This window comes from Ursus arctos, unplaced genomic scaffold (assembly GCF_023065955.2).
Source record: "Ursus arctos isolate Adak ecotype North America unplaced genomic scaffold, UrsArc2.0 scaffold_25, whole genome shotgun sequence".
In the NCBI taxonomy this organism is placed as follows: domain Eukaryota; kingdom Metazoa; phylum Chordata; class Mammalia; order Carnivora; family Ursidae; genus Ursus; species Ursus arctos.
Window position 1 is genome coordinate 42,226,916 of NW_026622930.1, and position 16,888 is coordinate 42,243,803.

General features: G+C 39.0%; 1 protein-coding gene across 1 annotated transcript in view; it reads left to right on the top strand.

Moving 5' to 3' along the window:
* CGRRF1 (cell growth regulator with ring finger domain 1) overlaps positions 1–11,746 on the top strand; it is a 33,292-nt gene extending 21,546 nt beyond the window's left edge. The window contains exons 5-6 of the mRNA XM_026480352.4: positions 4,680–4,787; positions 5,188–11,746. Of these exons, the coding sequence (XP_026336137.1) occupies positions 4,680–4,787; positions 5,188–5,508 (429 nt within the window). The 3' untranslated portion in view covers positions 5,509–11,746. The remainder of the gene's footprint in view (positions 1–4,679; positions 4,788–5,187) is intronic.
* Positions 11,747–16,888: the final 5,142 nt, after the last annotated feature.

Here is a 16,888-nt window from a genome sequence, read left to right on the forward strand (position 1 = left end):
CTCCCAGTCATTCAGGAAGAGATGGAAACAGTAAGCCTCTGTCATCCTGTGTCAGTACCTTAGGAAAAAAAAATTTTAATAGAATATCTCCTTGAAACAAGTGTACATTTTCTTGCATTTGGAAAGTGCAGACCCTTATTGGGAAATCTAGACCCTGCTCATACACAATTTGGGGTTTTAATCTTACCAAATTGAAATTCCATTGAGCTAAAGTCAATTTGTTTTTTCCAAATAAGTCATACTAAAAACAGTATGCTTCCATAACCTAACACAGTCTTGGAACTTAATAGGTGCTCAATAAACGTGCTAAGTGAAAAAAACCCCAACAACCCAAAGTCATACTGAGCAATGTTAGCGAGCCTCATAGAGCTTGACAACAATCCCTTGTTCCCTCCCCCTCCTCCCCTCCTCCCCCTCACCCTGTTCAGTTGAAGATCAATAAGTACTGTTAGGTTGATGTTTCATATTTCCAGCCTCTGTTCTTTACCCCACCCACCCCAGCAAGGTAATCCTTCTGTCACCACCATGTCACCCGTGTCTTCTAAGCTCCCTTCCTTCCTTCCTTTCCTACAAAACAAAAAGGGTCAGATCTGTCACCTTCCTCCCAGTCTCCCCTTTTGGCTTCTTTCCCCCCTCACTGAGGGTGATCTTTATCTATTTAAGGTACCCAGAGTCTTCTTTGTTTTCTGACTTTCTTCCTCAGTCTAAACAGGGGCACACGCACGCACGCCTGTGTGTGTATGTGTGTTACAATACATATAACATAAAATTTACCATTTTAACCACTTTCCAGTGTCTATGTCAATGGCACTATAAACAGGGAAAGATTTGTTCTCAGCCCCTGGATCTGACTGGAACGAGGACAACATGGCCCAGCCGTACTTGCGGCAGGTGCATTCCCACAGGGGAGCTGGGGTGGCCGGCCCTCAGGGGTTAATAGGTATTTTCTCTTTTCCTTTTAAAGTCTTCTCTGGGTCTTTTCTTCTCATCGGCTGGTGCCCTACCTTTATTCCTGTTAAACCTTTCTTCTCTATCTCTTATCACTGAGACTGGGCCTAAGTCGGAATTAAAGCATATTTTTAGCATGGTTTGTATTAATGTTCTGTGTTCTGAATTTTAAAAGCAAACCGAGCATTTGGTTTTTCAGTATTTTTTCTGGGGGTCAGAGTCTAAATCTGAAGAAAAAAACATTAAACTCTACCATTCCTGTTGTAACAGTAAAAATTACATTTTGCTAGTGTAGTCAGTTTGTTATTTTAGGTAGAAGCGGGGGTTGTTATTGCATTATTTTGATTTTGACATTTTTTTCATTTTACTCAATTATATTTTCCCTATTACTCAAGTAATACATGTTTGTGGCAGGAAATAGAATGAGAAAATCTAGATAAGTCAAAAGGAAAAATACATAATCACCTATATTCTATCATCCAACGTTAACCACTGTGAATGTTTGTATCTTTGCAGACCTTTATATATGTAATTTTTAAACAAAAACAGGATTGAATTATATGTACTATTTTGTGACCTATTTTTATTTAGTATATTTTGAGCATCTTTTCTATATCAAATATATATCTATAGCTACATATAAATTTATATATGTAGACATATACATGTACATACATGTTTATAACTAGCATGATAGTAGCTTCCGAAGCTTTTAATACTAACTTGAATGGCAGGATTGTTTGTGTGAGGTGATAATATTACTCTCTTCTACCAGTCCTGTCATTTTGGTTCAGTATTGCAACCCTCTGAAGCCATTGCCAAATTATTAAATCTTTATAAAGCCCTAAAGAATATTATGTTTACAACCATAGTAGGATTCTTTCTTTAGACTTTTCATTTGGACACAATTTTAGAAACTTGCAAAAATAGAAAAACAAAAGAACACCCCTATACCTTTTACCCAGATCTCCTAATGTTAATTGTTGACATTTTCATTATTGGCACTATTTTTTGCCCACGTGTGTGTGTGTGTGTGTGTGTGTGTGTGTATTTTAATGAATCAAGAATAAGTTGTATGCGTGATTCTTTACCCCCAAATACCTTAGTGTGTATTTCCTAATAATAGGAATGTTCTCTGATATAAACCCAATTTAGTCATCAACTTTATAAATCTAACCTTGATAAAATATTTTATCCAATCTATGACCTATATGCCAATATGTCAGTGGATTTATCCGTCTTCTTTACAGCATGTTTCCCTCTCCAGTGCAGGTTCTAGTCTACAGTCAGTCTATTTATCATGTACCTTTAGCCTCCTTTAATCTAGAACATTGCCACAGCCTGGGTTTGTCTTTTACAATATTAGCATTTTTGAAGAATACAGTCACATACACCCTTTTTGTAAAATAGGACTCTTCCCATTGTTTGTCCAGTGTTTCATCATGATCAGATTGGAGTTGTGCGTTTCAGCCAATCTACTCTACAGGTGATGATGTATGCTTTTCAGGGTGTCACCTTTGGAGGCACACGCAGTTCTTTCCCCTCATTGGTGATGTTAATTTCGATCTCTCGGCAAGGTGTTACCTCATTTCTCCTCTGTTCTATTTTTTGGGGGGGCACTTTTAAGACCACACAAAATCCCAGTCTTTATGAAAATTCCCCCCCTGGATTTAATATCCATTGATAATTCTTAACAGATTTTATCTTTACCATGATGATTGCAAAATGATTATTTTCCAATTCCAGCCCTTCGGTCAGCCCTCAGTATTCTGTAAGTAATAGAACTCCCATTTATTTCTTTATTTATTATCCATATGGCTTCATGAATTCCTTTTTTTCCCAGCGATTTATAATTCATTACTGAATTTATTTTGGTACTCAACTGCCCTCTCCTTATTTGCTGCCCAAGGGTTTATAGTCAAATTCTGTGTCCATAAATTACTTGGATTAGTTCTCCTAAAAGTCAAAAAAATGTGTAAAGAGGAAGTGTACTCAGATGCTGTCATCCCTTCTCATAATGCCTTTTTTTTAAATTTTTTTTTACGATTTTATTTTTAAGTAACCCCCACACCCAACTTGAGGGTCAAACTCACAACCCTGAGGTCAAGAGTTGCATGCTCCACCCGGCCAGGTGCCCCCCATTCTTATATACCCCAATTCTTGTAGATAACCAAGTTTATTGTTTTTTGGTTTATTCTTCCTATGTTTCTTATTGTGATGATGAGAAGATACAGATGTTTATATGTCTTCTTTTCTTTTCTTTCTTACTCAAAAGGTATTACACTTTATATATATTTATATACATGTTCCTGTTTTTTTCACTTCATAATATCTCTGGAAATCACTCCAGATCAGTCCATAGAGCTCTTCCTCACATTTTTTTCCATGGCTGCATAGCACTCAATGGTATGTAGGGTGTATAGGTACCATAGTTATTTAACCAATCTCCTGTGGCTGGACATTCAGGTAATTTCCAGTATTCTGCAGTAACAAATAATTTTGCACTGAATAGCCTGTGCATATATATTTTCATATTGTTGAGGTTGTATGGCTGAAGGGTAAAGGTATGTCATTTTGATACATATCACCAAATTCCCCTCCATTGGGGTTATATCCTTGCAGTGGAGTTGTACCTTTTTATCTTTTTTAATACATTTCCACCAGCAATATATGAAAGTGACTATTTCTCCATAAACTATATTGATAAACGTTTGAAATCTATTAATCCAATGAGTGGGAAATGATATCTCAATGAAGTTTTAATTTGTATTTATCATCTTGTGAGTGAAATTGAACATCTTTTAATATGGCTAAGGACCATGTTTATAATTTTGTGTGAATTGTCTGTTCATGTCTTTTGCCCATTTTTTAATAGGATTTTTGGTTACTTTTTTTCAATATTGGAACGTTTTTCATTAATTAGGGATATTGTAAATATTTTATTCCAGTTCATCAGATGTCTTTTGACTTTGCCTATGGGGCTTTTGGTCATACACGCTTTAAATTTTTATACAGTCAAATGCATCTGCCTCTGGGTTTGAGTCATAGTTAGAAAGTCTTTCCCTACACTGAGAGTAAAAAGGAATTCACATGTTTTCTTCTAGTGCTTGCATAGTTTTATTTTTTATAATTAGGTTTCTTATGCTTTTGGGGTTTATTCTTACATATGGTTTGAGGAGTGCATCTAATTATATATTTTTCCAAATAGCTATCCAGTTGTCCCAATACTTTTAATTAAAAAGACTGTTTGCCCAGTGATTTCAGATGATACCCTCATCATATTTGTATAGATAGTTGGGTCTGTTTCTGGACTGTTTGTTCTGTTCTAGCCACCTGTCCATGTCCTGTACTATTTTAATTTTAGAGGCTTTGTACTATGTCTTAATATCTGACTGGGCTCAATCCTCCCACAGCTTTTTTTTCTAGTATTTTCGTAGCTATTCTTATGTGTTATTTTTCCACAGGAGAATTTTAGAGTCAACTCATATAACTCTATGAAAAAGCTCATTGGAATTTTTGTTAGGATTGCATTAAATTTGTAACTTCGAGTAAAATTAAAAATAACTCTGGCAAAAATATGTTCTGTAACTGGTTCCTCTTTAGTGACTATGATTTAAATCAATTATTGTAAGTTTTCCAATTTATCAACCTTTTGTTTTTCTTTTGTTTCACATGCCTGTGAAATAATATAAGGAGGTTAAGTATTGACTGGTATTCAATTTTTATTTTAGATTTCCATGGTGTCAGTAATTCATATTCCTGATAAGACTTATAAACTTTCCTGTAGAATGTTGTATCAATATTTACTCCTGGCTCAAGGTCAATTTCATGATCTTAAGGTAAGTACCCTGTCGTCTTATCTCTGTCCCTTTTATTTGCAGTTTCAAAGAATGACCATGTATAAAGAGATAATATTTTTCAGTTAGTTATCACAGAAGTTAGCTATTTTTGCTATTGGATTTGCTAGCTCACAAATTTTTAGCAGCTTTTATGACTCCCAGATTTAAAGAGTAATTGTCGGGGCTCAGTTGGTTGGGCATCTGACTCTTGATTTCAGCTCAGGTCATGATCTTGGGGTCATGGGATTGGGCCCACATCAGGCTCCGTGCTCAGCGCAGAGTCTGCTTCCCTCTCCCTCTCTCTCTCCCTCTCTCTCAAATAAATAAATAAAATCTTAAAAAAAAAAAAAGAGGTATTGTCATTTGTGATTATCCTTAACCTTGTTGCTTTGATTTTCAGCAACTTTTCATGTCTGCAAATAATAATTCCACTCCCTCCAGCACTTCCTCTCCAGAAGAAAAAAGCATAGAGCGCAGTTTGCTGGAAAAGGCCGGACTGTCTGAGAGTGAAGCGGAGCCTCCGGAGGAGAACAGCAAGGACTGTGTGGTTTGCCAGAACGGAACTGTGAACTGGGTGCTTCTGCCGTGTCGACACACGTGCTTGTGTGACGGCTGTGTTCGGTATTTTCAGCAGTGCCCAATGTGCAGGCAGTTTGTTCAGGAATCTTTTACACTTTGCAGTCAAAAGGAGCAAGAGAAAGACAAACTGAAAGCTCTTTGAGATTGTTGTTACGACTGAAAAGTATACGTTCCACTGAAGATGTAGAAATTTGTGTTCTTGAAATTAATCATAACGTGGAATCTGCAGTGTTGACCGTCAGCGAAAATTCTATTTTAATTTCACATTTGTACGGTACGTGGATGATGAAAATGAATCCCTTCCTGTTCAGTATGATAAATACTGGAATGCCATCTGTGCTAATACATACAAATTCATTCAACTCTTGAGAAGAATGTAAATGTTTGGCCTTTTATCAGCTAGAGGATTTCATACAGTTTTGATTAGGAAAATTCTGAAAAGCAATTGTCTAAAATCTGAGGCGGTAAAAGTCAAGGTCTCTGGATGTTTTGCCTTTCCCATCATTTGGAGTGCGATTGGGAAAAAACGGAATTCTTCCTAAAGGAATTGTATGTTCCCCAGTTTATAAAGGAGTTGGAAAGGGCTTCTAACTCTAAATCTTTTCCTAAAATAACAGCTTTCATAAATATCCATCTAATTTTCTTTATAGTCACATAAACACAAGTCTTAATTTTTATATAGCATCTTAAATCATAAACAAGATACAATTATTGTCTGTTCTCAGTGTATCATAGATTAAAATCACACTCCTCTATAGGAAGCAGATATATAAGACTTGGATAATAAATTTCTTGGATAACTAAATTTATTGTCAAATATGATTAGGTTAGCAGAATGTGACCTATCGGGGAAGAACTGTGAGACTCGTAATGCCTTACCTTCGATTTCCTCCTGCATAACAAATCCATCTAAAACCAGAGAGGTTTTGGAGCCAGAAAAACCGCTAAGAGAAACAAATAACTATTTTTTTCTACTGTATTTTTATTCCAAATAAACCCAGGTCCTCCAGAATAGTAACCTGATAGGCAAAAAGCCCCATCCCCCTGCTTTCCAAGATGACAAAAAAAAGGTTAAATCAGAGCTTTCTGTGTCTTCAGGACATATTACCTTCCACTCACCAAGAAATTAGATCATGGCAAGTAAACTGAACTTCAGGGAAACTTTCAAGGCTTCTTTGTCCTGTTTGTATGAAGAATAATGCCTTACGTTTGTATCAGTGTTTTTACATAGCATCGTTTCATTCTAATCAGATATAACACTCGGAAGAAGACATTACCTATTCTCCATTTTAGAAACCAAATCAAACTTTCATCTCTGCTCAGTAGCTATGTATTAAATACCTTCTAAGGGCCAGATACCTTTTGGCAGTCTGGGCCACAAAGAATCGGGCAAGACTTACAGAGTATCTGTACCTCACAGCAACATTGGCAGCATTGCAGAAACTCGTCCCCACCTCGGACATTCTAGAGCTCTGTTCCAACCCTGCCGCTGGAAGCAGGGGCAGTCGAAAGCTACAGTCTCTGCAGCAGTTAGCTAGCAACAGCTTATCTGGGAAACTCACCCTGTGGAGTAAATTGGGGGAATCCTCAAGGATCTCTTTGTCCGTCTCAGCCAGCGCTTCTCCTTCCAGATCCGTTTGTCCTGAAACTGTCTGAGACATATGGTTGCTTTCTCATCTGCGATAGATTCCACCTGCAGTCTTCCTCCATTCCTTGTAACTGTTTTATTGTAGTAAAATATACATAACAGGAAATTTACCGTTTTAACTGTGTTTTAAGTGTACAGTTCAGTGACATTAAGTCCGTCCACATTGTTGTATGACCATCGTCAGTAACCATCTTTAGAATGTTTTTATCACCCCAAACTGAAACTAGACCCATTAAACACTGACTCCCCATTCTTCCTCTTTTCAGCCCCTGGTAACCACCATTCTACTTTCTGTCTCTATGAATTTGACTACTCCAGGTATTTCAGATATCTGGAATCACACAATATTAGTCCTTTTGGGTCTGATTTGTCTCACTGGGTATAATGTCTTCAAGATTCATCTGTGCTATGGCAGCAGTCAGAATTTCCTTCATTTTTAAGGCTAGTATTTCAGGGTATGTGTAGACCACATTTTGTTTATCTATTCGCCCATCATTTTTTATAACTCTTAAAGATGATTTGCCCTTAGCTTCTCTTGCTGTGACTGAAGTAATTGATCTTCGTCCCTTTGGTGGTAATAATGAGGAATTCGGTAGGTAACCAAGTAAAAACAAGTACACTGACTCCTAGAGGCTTATGTCAGAATTTCCCAGTAGCAGTGAACAAGTGACATTTTGTGAGAACATCTACAAAAGCATTTTGTTTGCATGGGTTATTAGAGAAAATATTTGGTTGATATAAATTAGTTGCTACTTTCCAAAAATCCCACCTAGGGCTACATTAAGCAGACTTGACCAGTGATTGGCCACCTTCTCCTTTTTCCCAACTCAGTGCCTAGCAGGGCTCTTCATGTCCAAACCAGTTCCAGAGGAGGAACCTAAAAACTCAAGGACTCAACACAAGTCATTGAACTATCTCCCATGGGGCTGTTGTATTTTGTAAGCCTTCCCATTTTTGTGGCGTGAAGAGCCTTGCCTTGGGCATTTGAAGCATCAGCGTAGATAGTCTAGGATTAGGAAGGGTAGGAGGAGATGATTTCAGCCTCTTGTTCTGCCTCAGGCCCTATCTCTGGGTAATTCCCTAACTCCATTTCCTGGATTTTGAACATGCCTCTCTATATTATATTCCTCCTGAATCTTCATCCTTGTCATCATGACCTCTAGTTCCTGGGTCCTTGAGTTTATTCTGATAATTCATTAACTTGCTCCTGCTCAACTATTTCAAATGTGTTTGTTTTCCTTTTCAAGTTTTTATTTAAATTCTGGTTAATTAACATATAGTATAATATTGATTTCAGGAGTAGAATTTAGTGATTCATTACTTACATATAACACCCAGTGCTCATCATAACAAGTGCCCTTCTTAATGCCCATCACCCATCTAGCCCATCCCCCTCCCCACTCCCTCCATCAACCCTCAGTTCTCTATCGTTTCGAGTGTCTTATGGTTTGCTTCCTTCTATCTCTCATTTTTCCCTTCCCATATGCTCATCTGTTTTGTTTCTTAAACTCCACATATGAGTGAAATCATATGGTATTTGTCTTTCTCTAACTGACTTATTTCGCTTAGCATATTACACTCTAGCTCCATCCATGTCGTTGCAAATGGCCAGATTTCATTCTTTTTGATGGCTGAGTAATATTCCATTGTATGTATATGCCACATTAGTCGATGGGCATTTGGGCTCTTTCCATAGTTTGGCTAAAGTTGATAATGCTGCTATAAACATCGGGGTGCATGTACCCCTTTGAATCTGTATTTTTTTATCCTTTGGTTAAACAAATGTGTTTTTATCTTAGTTTGCTTTCTTGATCTCTCTGCTCTACCTGCCCCATCAACCCACAAACTTGGCTGGACTCAACTGTGTTTCTTTACTGCCATTACCACAGAAGGTCAAGTGAACTAACCAATTAATGAAATCTTCCACAGAGCCACGTTGTTTAGTTGTGTCTAGGCCTTCACTGCTGCTCAACAGTCCTTTCAATTGTTTTCCCCTTTTGGAAAATAGTTTCCCTATTCAAAGTGTGCCATTCAATAGTTTTAGTATAGTGACTAGTTTTAGTATAGAGTTTTAGTATAGTATAGAGTGACTGAACTCTCAATAGCTACTGCAAAGCGTCTCCACTATTCTCATGTTCTGTATCCCACCAGTCCTGTATCTCTTCTAGCAAAGAATCTTCAAGAGGTAGTATGGTATGGAGGTTAAGGTGATAGAGCCTGAAGTCCTATATCTTGGGTATTTATCCCAGCTCTGCCACTTGGCCCTTGGACAAGTTACTTACCACTCTGCTTCAGTTTCCTCATCTATTGAAATGGTGATAATAGAACCTACCTATAGACTCTTGAGAGAATTAGCCCAGTTAATATGTGTAAAGTGCTTAGACCTGGGCAGAGCACAGAGGAAGCCCTGTATGTGATACATACTCCTGTTACTACTTTGTTTAGATGGTTAGAGCCAGTGGACTTTCTTTTCTCTCTTCCCTAAAAGAGGAGGTGTATTATATCTACTTTCGAGGCCAACACTCTACTTGTGTTCTTGACCTCATCTCTGCTTCCTGAACTCATTTGATTATTCATTCAATAATTAATCACTGAGGGCCAAAGACATTGCACATTGTTTGGGCATGAGAATACAGCAGTGAAAATAATAGGCAAGACCGTTACCTTTGTGGCACTTACATTCTAGTAGAGAGAAAGAGATAGAGAGAGGGAGAGAAATTAGTAAAAGATACAGCAGATCAGATGGAGGGAAGGGCTATGGAGAAAAAGCTCGGTTAGGCGCATAGGGAATGTGAAGGTTGGAAGTGGGGGTATTTACTTCAAATAGGATGTCAAGGAAGCGCCCACCAGTTTTAGTGGAGGCCTGAAGGAGGCCAGGAAGTGAACCATGTGAACTTCTAGGCAAAGAGGCCTTAACAACTACAAGGCTGAGATGGAGCCAGTTGGAAAAAGAGCATGTTTGGAGGAAAAGAGGAATTTTGTTTTTGTGCCGTTTTAGATACTAGTTGGAAACCAAGTAAGAATGTCAAATAAACAGGTGAATATAGTACTCTACAGTTCAGGGGAGAGGTCCAGCTGAAAATATAAATTTGGGGGTCATCAGCATGGTATGTAAAGCCATGGATCTGTGTGAGGTGGCTGCAGGAGCACACCCAGGAACAGAAGTCCCTATACCGAGCACATACTCTAACATTCAGGGAAAGTAGGGAGGAACCAGTGGACTGAGAAGTAGACAGTGAGGTGGGAGGAAAGCCAGAAGAGTGTTATTTACAAACCATCCCAAAGCAGAGTGGTATAACACAAGCACCATTTTATTATGCTCACGGATTCAATGGTCAGGTATCGGGGCAGAATATAGTGGGCATGGGCCTACCTGGGAGTAATGTTGGGAAAACTCAAATGATTGGGAGTGTGACTCAAAGGTCAGAGGGCTGAAATCATCTGAAGTCTTCTTCGTTCACATATTTGGTGCCTGGGTCGTGATGACTTCAAAGCGGGGCTGATAGAGGACATGCGGCCTCCTCTTGTGGCTTGGGCTTTGTCACAGCTGGTGGTCTCAGGATAGTCAGATTTCTGAAAAGGGGGCTCAGGATTCCAAGAGCAAGTGTTCCTAGTGAACAGGGCAAAAGCTGCATGGCCTTTTTTGTTTTGTCTTTTTTCTTTTTAAGAGCTTAATGGAGATATAATTTACACGCCTACAGTTTCCCTATTCAAAGTGGGCCATTCAATAGTTTTAGTATAGTGACTAGTTTTAGTATAGGGTTTTAGTATAGTATAGAGTTTTCTGACCACCACTACAATTTCAGAACATTTTAATCACCCCCCAAAAGAAACCTTGCGCTCATTAGCAGTCACCCCCGATCCCTGCCATCTTGTTCCAACTCCAGGCAACTGCTGATCTCCTTCCTGTCTCTATAGATTTGTCTGTTCTGAATGGTTCATGGAACGGAATCACATGTAGAATCTCAAATGGCATTATACAATACGTGACTTGTTGTGATTGGCCACAAAACACCATTTCACATAATGTTTTTAAGGTTTATCCAAATTAAAGCATGAGTCAGCATTTTTTATTGCCCAATAATATTTCATTACATAGATATACCACATTATGTTTATCCATTTATTAATTGATAGACATTTGGATTTTTCTACTTTTTTGCTCTCATGAGTAATGCTGCTGTGAACAGTGGTTACAAGTTTTGTGTGGACATATGTTTTAATTCTTCTTGGGTATATAGCAACAAGTGGAAGTGCTGGGTCATATTATCCTATTTTGAACATTTTAAGGAACTTCCCAAATGTTTTTCAAAGTAGCTGCACCATTTTACATTCTTACCAGCAATGCAGAGAGGTTCCAATCTCTCCACATCCTCACCAACATTCATTATCTTTTTGATTATTGCCATCCTTGTGGGTAGAAGTGGTATAATTGTGGAGTTTTAAAAATAATTAATTGTGGTTAAAAAATATATAATATAAAATTTATCATCCCAACCATTTTTAAATGTACAGTTTAGTAGTGTTAAGTATATTCACATTCTTGAGCAAGGAATCTCCAGAACTTTTTTATTTTGCAAAACTGAAGCTCTATAGTCATTAAACTCTACCAGCCTCACTCCAGCCCCTGGCAACCACCATTCACAGTATAATTGTGGTTTTGATTTGCATGTTTCCTAATGGTTTTGATTTGCATTTTCCTAAATTAAACATCTTTTCATGTGTTTATTAGTCATTTGTATACCTATTCAGATCTTTTGCCCATTGGGTTGACTTTTTATTATTGGCCTCTAAGAGCTTATATTCTAGATAGAAGTCTTTTATCAGAAATATGATTTGCAAATATTTTCCTATTCTTTGGGTTGTCTTTTCACTTTCTTGGTGGTGTCCTTTAAAGCACAGAAGTTTTTAACTTTGATGAAGTCCAACTTATCTATTTGTTCTCTTGTTACTTGTGCTTTTGGTGTCATATCTAAGAAGACTTGGCCTAAGTCAAGATCATAAAGATTTACTCCTATAGTTTCTTCCAAGGGTTTTATCATGTAGGTCTATGAATAATTTTGAGTTAAATTTTATATATGGTTTGAGGAAAGGGGTTCAACTACATTCTTTTCCATGTAGAAATCCTCAAAACATATTAGGAAACTAAATTCAACAACACATAAAGCAATCATCCACCATGATCAAAGAAATTTATTCAAGGGATGTAAGGATGTTTCAACATGCAAGTCAATGATTGTGATACACCACATTAACAAAATGAGGGATAAAAATCATAAGATCATCTTAATAGACGCAGAAAAAGCCCTTGACAAAATGTTGAATATAAGTGACAAGAGTGGGTATCATTGGATAAACTGAGGCAAGATCAGGAAGGGCTTGATAAGAGTTAAGCTTTATCATGAAATAAAGAGGAGTCATTGAAGGGTTTTAATCAGAAGTAACTTGATTTGTTTTATTAAAAAAAAAAAACAGTAATGGGAAAACATTGGAGAGTTAAAGCAAGGAGGTGACCTTGTCTGAGTTGCTCTTTACAAAAATAAAAAAGCTAGCTGGCTGAATGTGGAGAATGAACTGATATGTTTTGGGAAGGAAGAGGTCAAGACAGAAGGCCCAGGGACTGATAGGAGACCAGTCATCTGGTGGTGGTGGTGGTAAGTCTGGCACTTGGGTGGAAGAATTGAAAAGTGCAATGGCTCAAATGAAAAAGAGCTTGGGTGTTGGAGGAACAGAGAGAAGGCTTGTGTGACTGGAATTGAATAAATGAGGAGGATCCATGTGGATGGGGTTGAAAAGAGGACAGGCCTTATTAGCCATGGCAGGAGCTGGGACTCTCTTCTATGCAGTGGGAAGTTATTAGAGTCAAATAGGAAGGTGACCTTGTTTGAATTGCGCATTTAAAAGACCACAGAGGAACACATCTGGGGAAGGGGCTGTGCAAAATTGAGAGTTCCATTTTAGACATTTTAAGTTTAAGATGTGACCTTATGCCTACCTTGTTTGTTTTATGTAATTGGTTGAATCTCTAGCATTTAAGCTCTTCTGTGTTTATCATAGCTACGTCCTACAGAAATTCTGCAAATCTGTACCAGGTATAGTCAGGTGAGGAGGAGGACGAGGGAGAGCTGCCCTATAGTTTCTGTGATCTAAGCACTTTGTGTTTGTGCCAGTGATGAAGCTATTGCCGCTCGGCTCCAGACCCGCCCTTCTATTCTCTGCTTGGTGACGCTGGGTAAGACTCTGTAGACCACGTTTATGCTTCCCCGGTGGGCTGCCTATAAAGCTTTGCAAATCAGAGCAACAGAGGGAGACTGGCGGATAAGAGGAAGAAAAGACTTGGTCTTTCCTGTCTCTGTCCTGTGGGCTCCCTGTTCTGGGGAGCGTTACCTCAGTCTACGTGGCAGGAGCAGCAGCCGAACCCCCACTGCCCATGGCTGTTCTTCCCACATTTGCCAAACCTGCTTCCTCACCTCCCCGCTCAGGACACCAGCCCCAGCCCAGCAGCACCCGTCCTCGGTGGTCTGAGAGGTTCAGCTCTGGGAGACCCCTCCTCCAAACTTCTCAGTTTTTATAATTCTGACTTCTTTACGTTGTTTCTCCAGCCCTGGGGATGGTAGCTGCTTTCTACAGTTGTTACCTCTGAAACACCTTCATGTTTGCCTTTCGACTTTTCAGTTAGCAACTCTTTATATTAATAATCTCTGATAAAATGATTGTTGTGTTTTTTTTGTCTCCTGGCTATACTCTAATTGATACAATTAGATATTATCTCCCATAATCCTGGCTCAATTTACGAAGGTAGACAGAAAACTGAGACCAACAGGCTAAATAGCCCATATTACACAGCTACTTGATGGTAGAGTGGGGATTTGAATCCAGTTTTGCTGTATTTTATTTTGCCTGAAGCTTGTACTCTTAGTCACTAGTCGCCTTCCTACATCGTCTGAGAAACACATGGTCTCTCATCACTGAACTGTAGATACAATTTAAAAATTCTTTCATCATTTTTATTGCTTTTCGCGAGCCTATTATCAGAGCCAAGCATTTCCTAACAGATATTCCAGGCAACACTACACTACAAGACTACACTATGAAGAATGGGTTCCGGGCTCAAGTAAATTTAGGGCCTGCCCTAGACTCTACTCTCCAGAAGAGGCATAATGAACATGAGCTTAATAAAGGCTTTGAAAAATCTTGCAATAAAATTTAAATATGTAACCAGGCCGTTTCTCATAACTTTTCTGACTGGGAACATTCTGAGGATGTGGAAAATGTGGGATTAATCAATATTTAATCTAACATATCCTGTGCAACAGTAGTTGTTGGTGCCAGCAAGGGTGGGATCTTCTCATCATACAGAGGTTGCTGCAAAGAGTACCGGGGGAAAATACAACAAATTACAAATATCACAAAGCTGACTAATACCACAAGTATCACAAAATCTATAAGCAAACATAATATTAAATACGTTTTAAAAAGAATATTGGGGAAGGGGAGTCTGATCTTTGATTAGTTTGTAGAAATATGACCGGAGGGGCGCCTGGGTGGCTCAGTCGGTTAAGTGTCCAGCTCCTGATTTCAGCTCAGGTCATGATCTCAGGGTCGTGAGAGAAGCCCTGCATCAGCCTCCACGCTCAGGGCGAGTCTGCTCGAGATTCTCTCTCTCCCTCTCCCTCTGACCCTCCCCTCCCCTCACTCTCTCTCTCTCTAAAAAAGAAATATGGGGCGCCTGGGTGGCTTAGTCATTAAGCATCTGCCTTTGGCTCAGGTCATGATCCCAGGGTCCTGGGATGGAGCCCCGTGTTGGGCTCCCTGCTCAGTGGGAAGCCTGCTTCTCCCTCTCCCTCTGCCCCTGCTTGTGTTCCCTCTCTCACTGTCTCTTTCTGTCGAATAAATAAAATCTTTAAAAAAATAAAAAAAGAAGAAAGAAAGAAAGAAAGAAAGAAAGAAAGAAAATATGACCCTAGATTTGTACATTTAAAAATTTCAACTATTCAAATCTGTGGACACATTTCAATGGCACTTTTAGTTGAAAAGATATGACAATTCTTATATTAAACCAAGATTAGAATAAAGATTTGATGAGAACAAGTGATTTTTACTCTCTTCTGCCAATCTGGGACACATTGTCCCTCCAGAAGGTCTGCGGTCGCACTTTCGTAATTCTGACCTATATAAATCCTGTAAATAGGAGTAGTTTTGCAATGCTTACATTTAACCTTCTGACTGTATTTATTCGAAAATTTATCTATGACACCCTGTGAGATGTTTTACTGTAAAAAAACTATAATTAATACTTCACACATTTGTTTATTTTTAAAAAGTGTGAATCCATCTGCGTTTGTATTTGAAACCGTGGTTCATTTGCTAGTATTTATATTTTATTTAAATAACCGTACCAGTTAATTGGTTCGAATTATATGGTTTAGAAGTCAGTAAAAAATGTAGTGTTCCTGACTGTTTCTAAAAACTAGAGTTCACCGCCTCTGTCTAACCCCATCTTAGAGAAAGCTGTTTCAAAAGATTTCTTCATAGAATATTCTTCAGTCTTAAGAAGGAATGAAATTCTGATACGTACCACAACGTGGATGAGTTTTGAGAGCGCTGTGCTGAGTGAGAGAAGACAGACATAAAAGGAATCATTGTGTGATTCCACTGCTATGAGGTCCCTAGAATAGGCAAATAAATCACAGAGACAGAGACTCGATACTGGTTAGCAAGGGCTGAGGGAATGGGGAGTGGGGGTCGTTTTTTTGATGGGTACAGAGTTTCAGTTTGGGATGGTGAAGAGTTCTGGAAATAGTGGTGATTTGCTGTACAGTGTGAATGTGCTTAAGGCCGCTGAGTGTTACACTTAAGAATCATTTAAGTAAAAAAAAAAATCATTTAATAAAAGGTAAATTTAATGTTTTATTTATATATTTTACCACAATTTTTTAAAAAAAGCCATTTTCTTCCTGGATTCAACATACTTGTCCAGTTCACATTCCAGGTGGACTCTTGAACAATAACTAATCATAATTGCTCATCGGAGCCTTTGGATAGTGGCGTTCTATTTACTAAAATGGGGTTTAAGAAGTCTTTTTTTCTTTTCCGGGAAGAATTCTTTAAATGCAGGAACTGAAGAAAATTTGAAAACTATCCTGAGAGAATCAAGAACTTTAATGAAAAGCAAAAGCCTATTCCCCGAGTCCCCCTGCCTTACGGGAGGCTCGCGTGGCCAGGTTGACCCGGGGCCAGCCGGCGGCTCGGGTTTTGGCCTGGATTGGGCCGTGATCCCACGTGGAAGTGTACTCAGGATGTGGGAGGTTGGTGCAGGCGATCGCCACTCTGCCCTGGGCTCGCAAAAGGCCGGCTTTCTATCCGAATGTGTGCCCCTGCCAGCACCGCGGTGTCTCTGAGCTGAACTCCAGCGCAGTCTCCTAAGCCACGGCTTGCCTTTCACTGTTGCTATCTTAGCAAACCTGACTCCTGATTTAGCCTTCCCACATTCCATCTGTCACCAGTTCTGCGGTTCCTTCCTCCACATCTCTCTCTTCACCCCTCCGATCCTGACTCAAGCCTGGGCAATCCTGTCCTAGGCCTCATCCCATGGATTTTGAGAGAGCATGTCTTTGAGGAGCGAATCAAGCATGTGTCTGTGTGACGCAGACCCAAGATGTAAAGTGGCCAAACAAACACACTCTAACTTGGGCATAGAAAGAAGGAAAATTCATATTTACCAAGTACTTCCTAAGTGCCAAGTAATGTGCCAGATATGTTCAGGCCTCCTAATGAGCTTATGAGAGACAGCATTGCAATTGTGTGTAAATAATGTATTTCTTAAGTAAGCTCTATGCCCAATGTGGGGCTTGACCTCGCCACCCCGAGATCA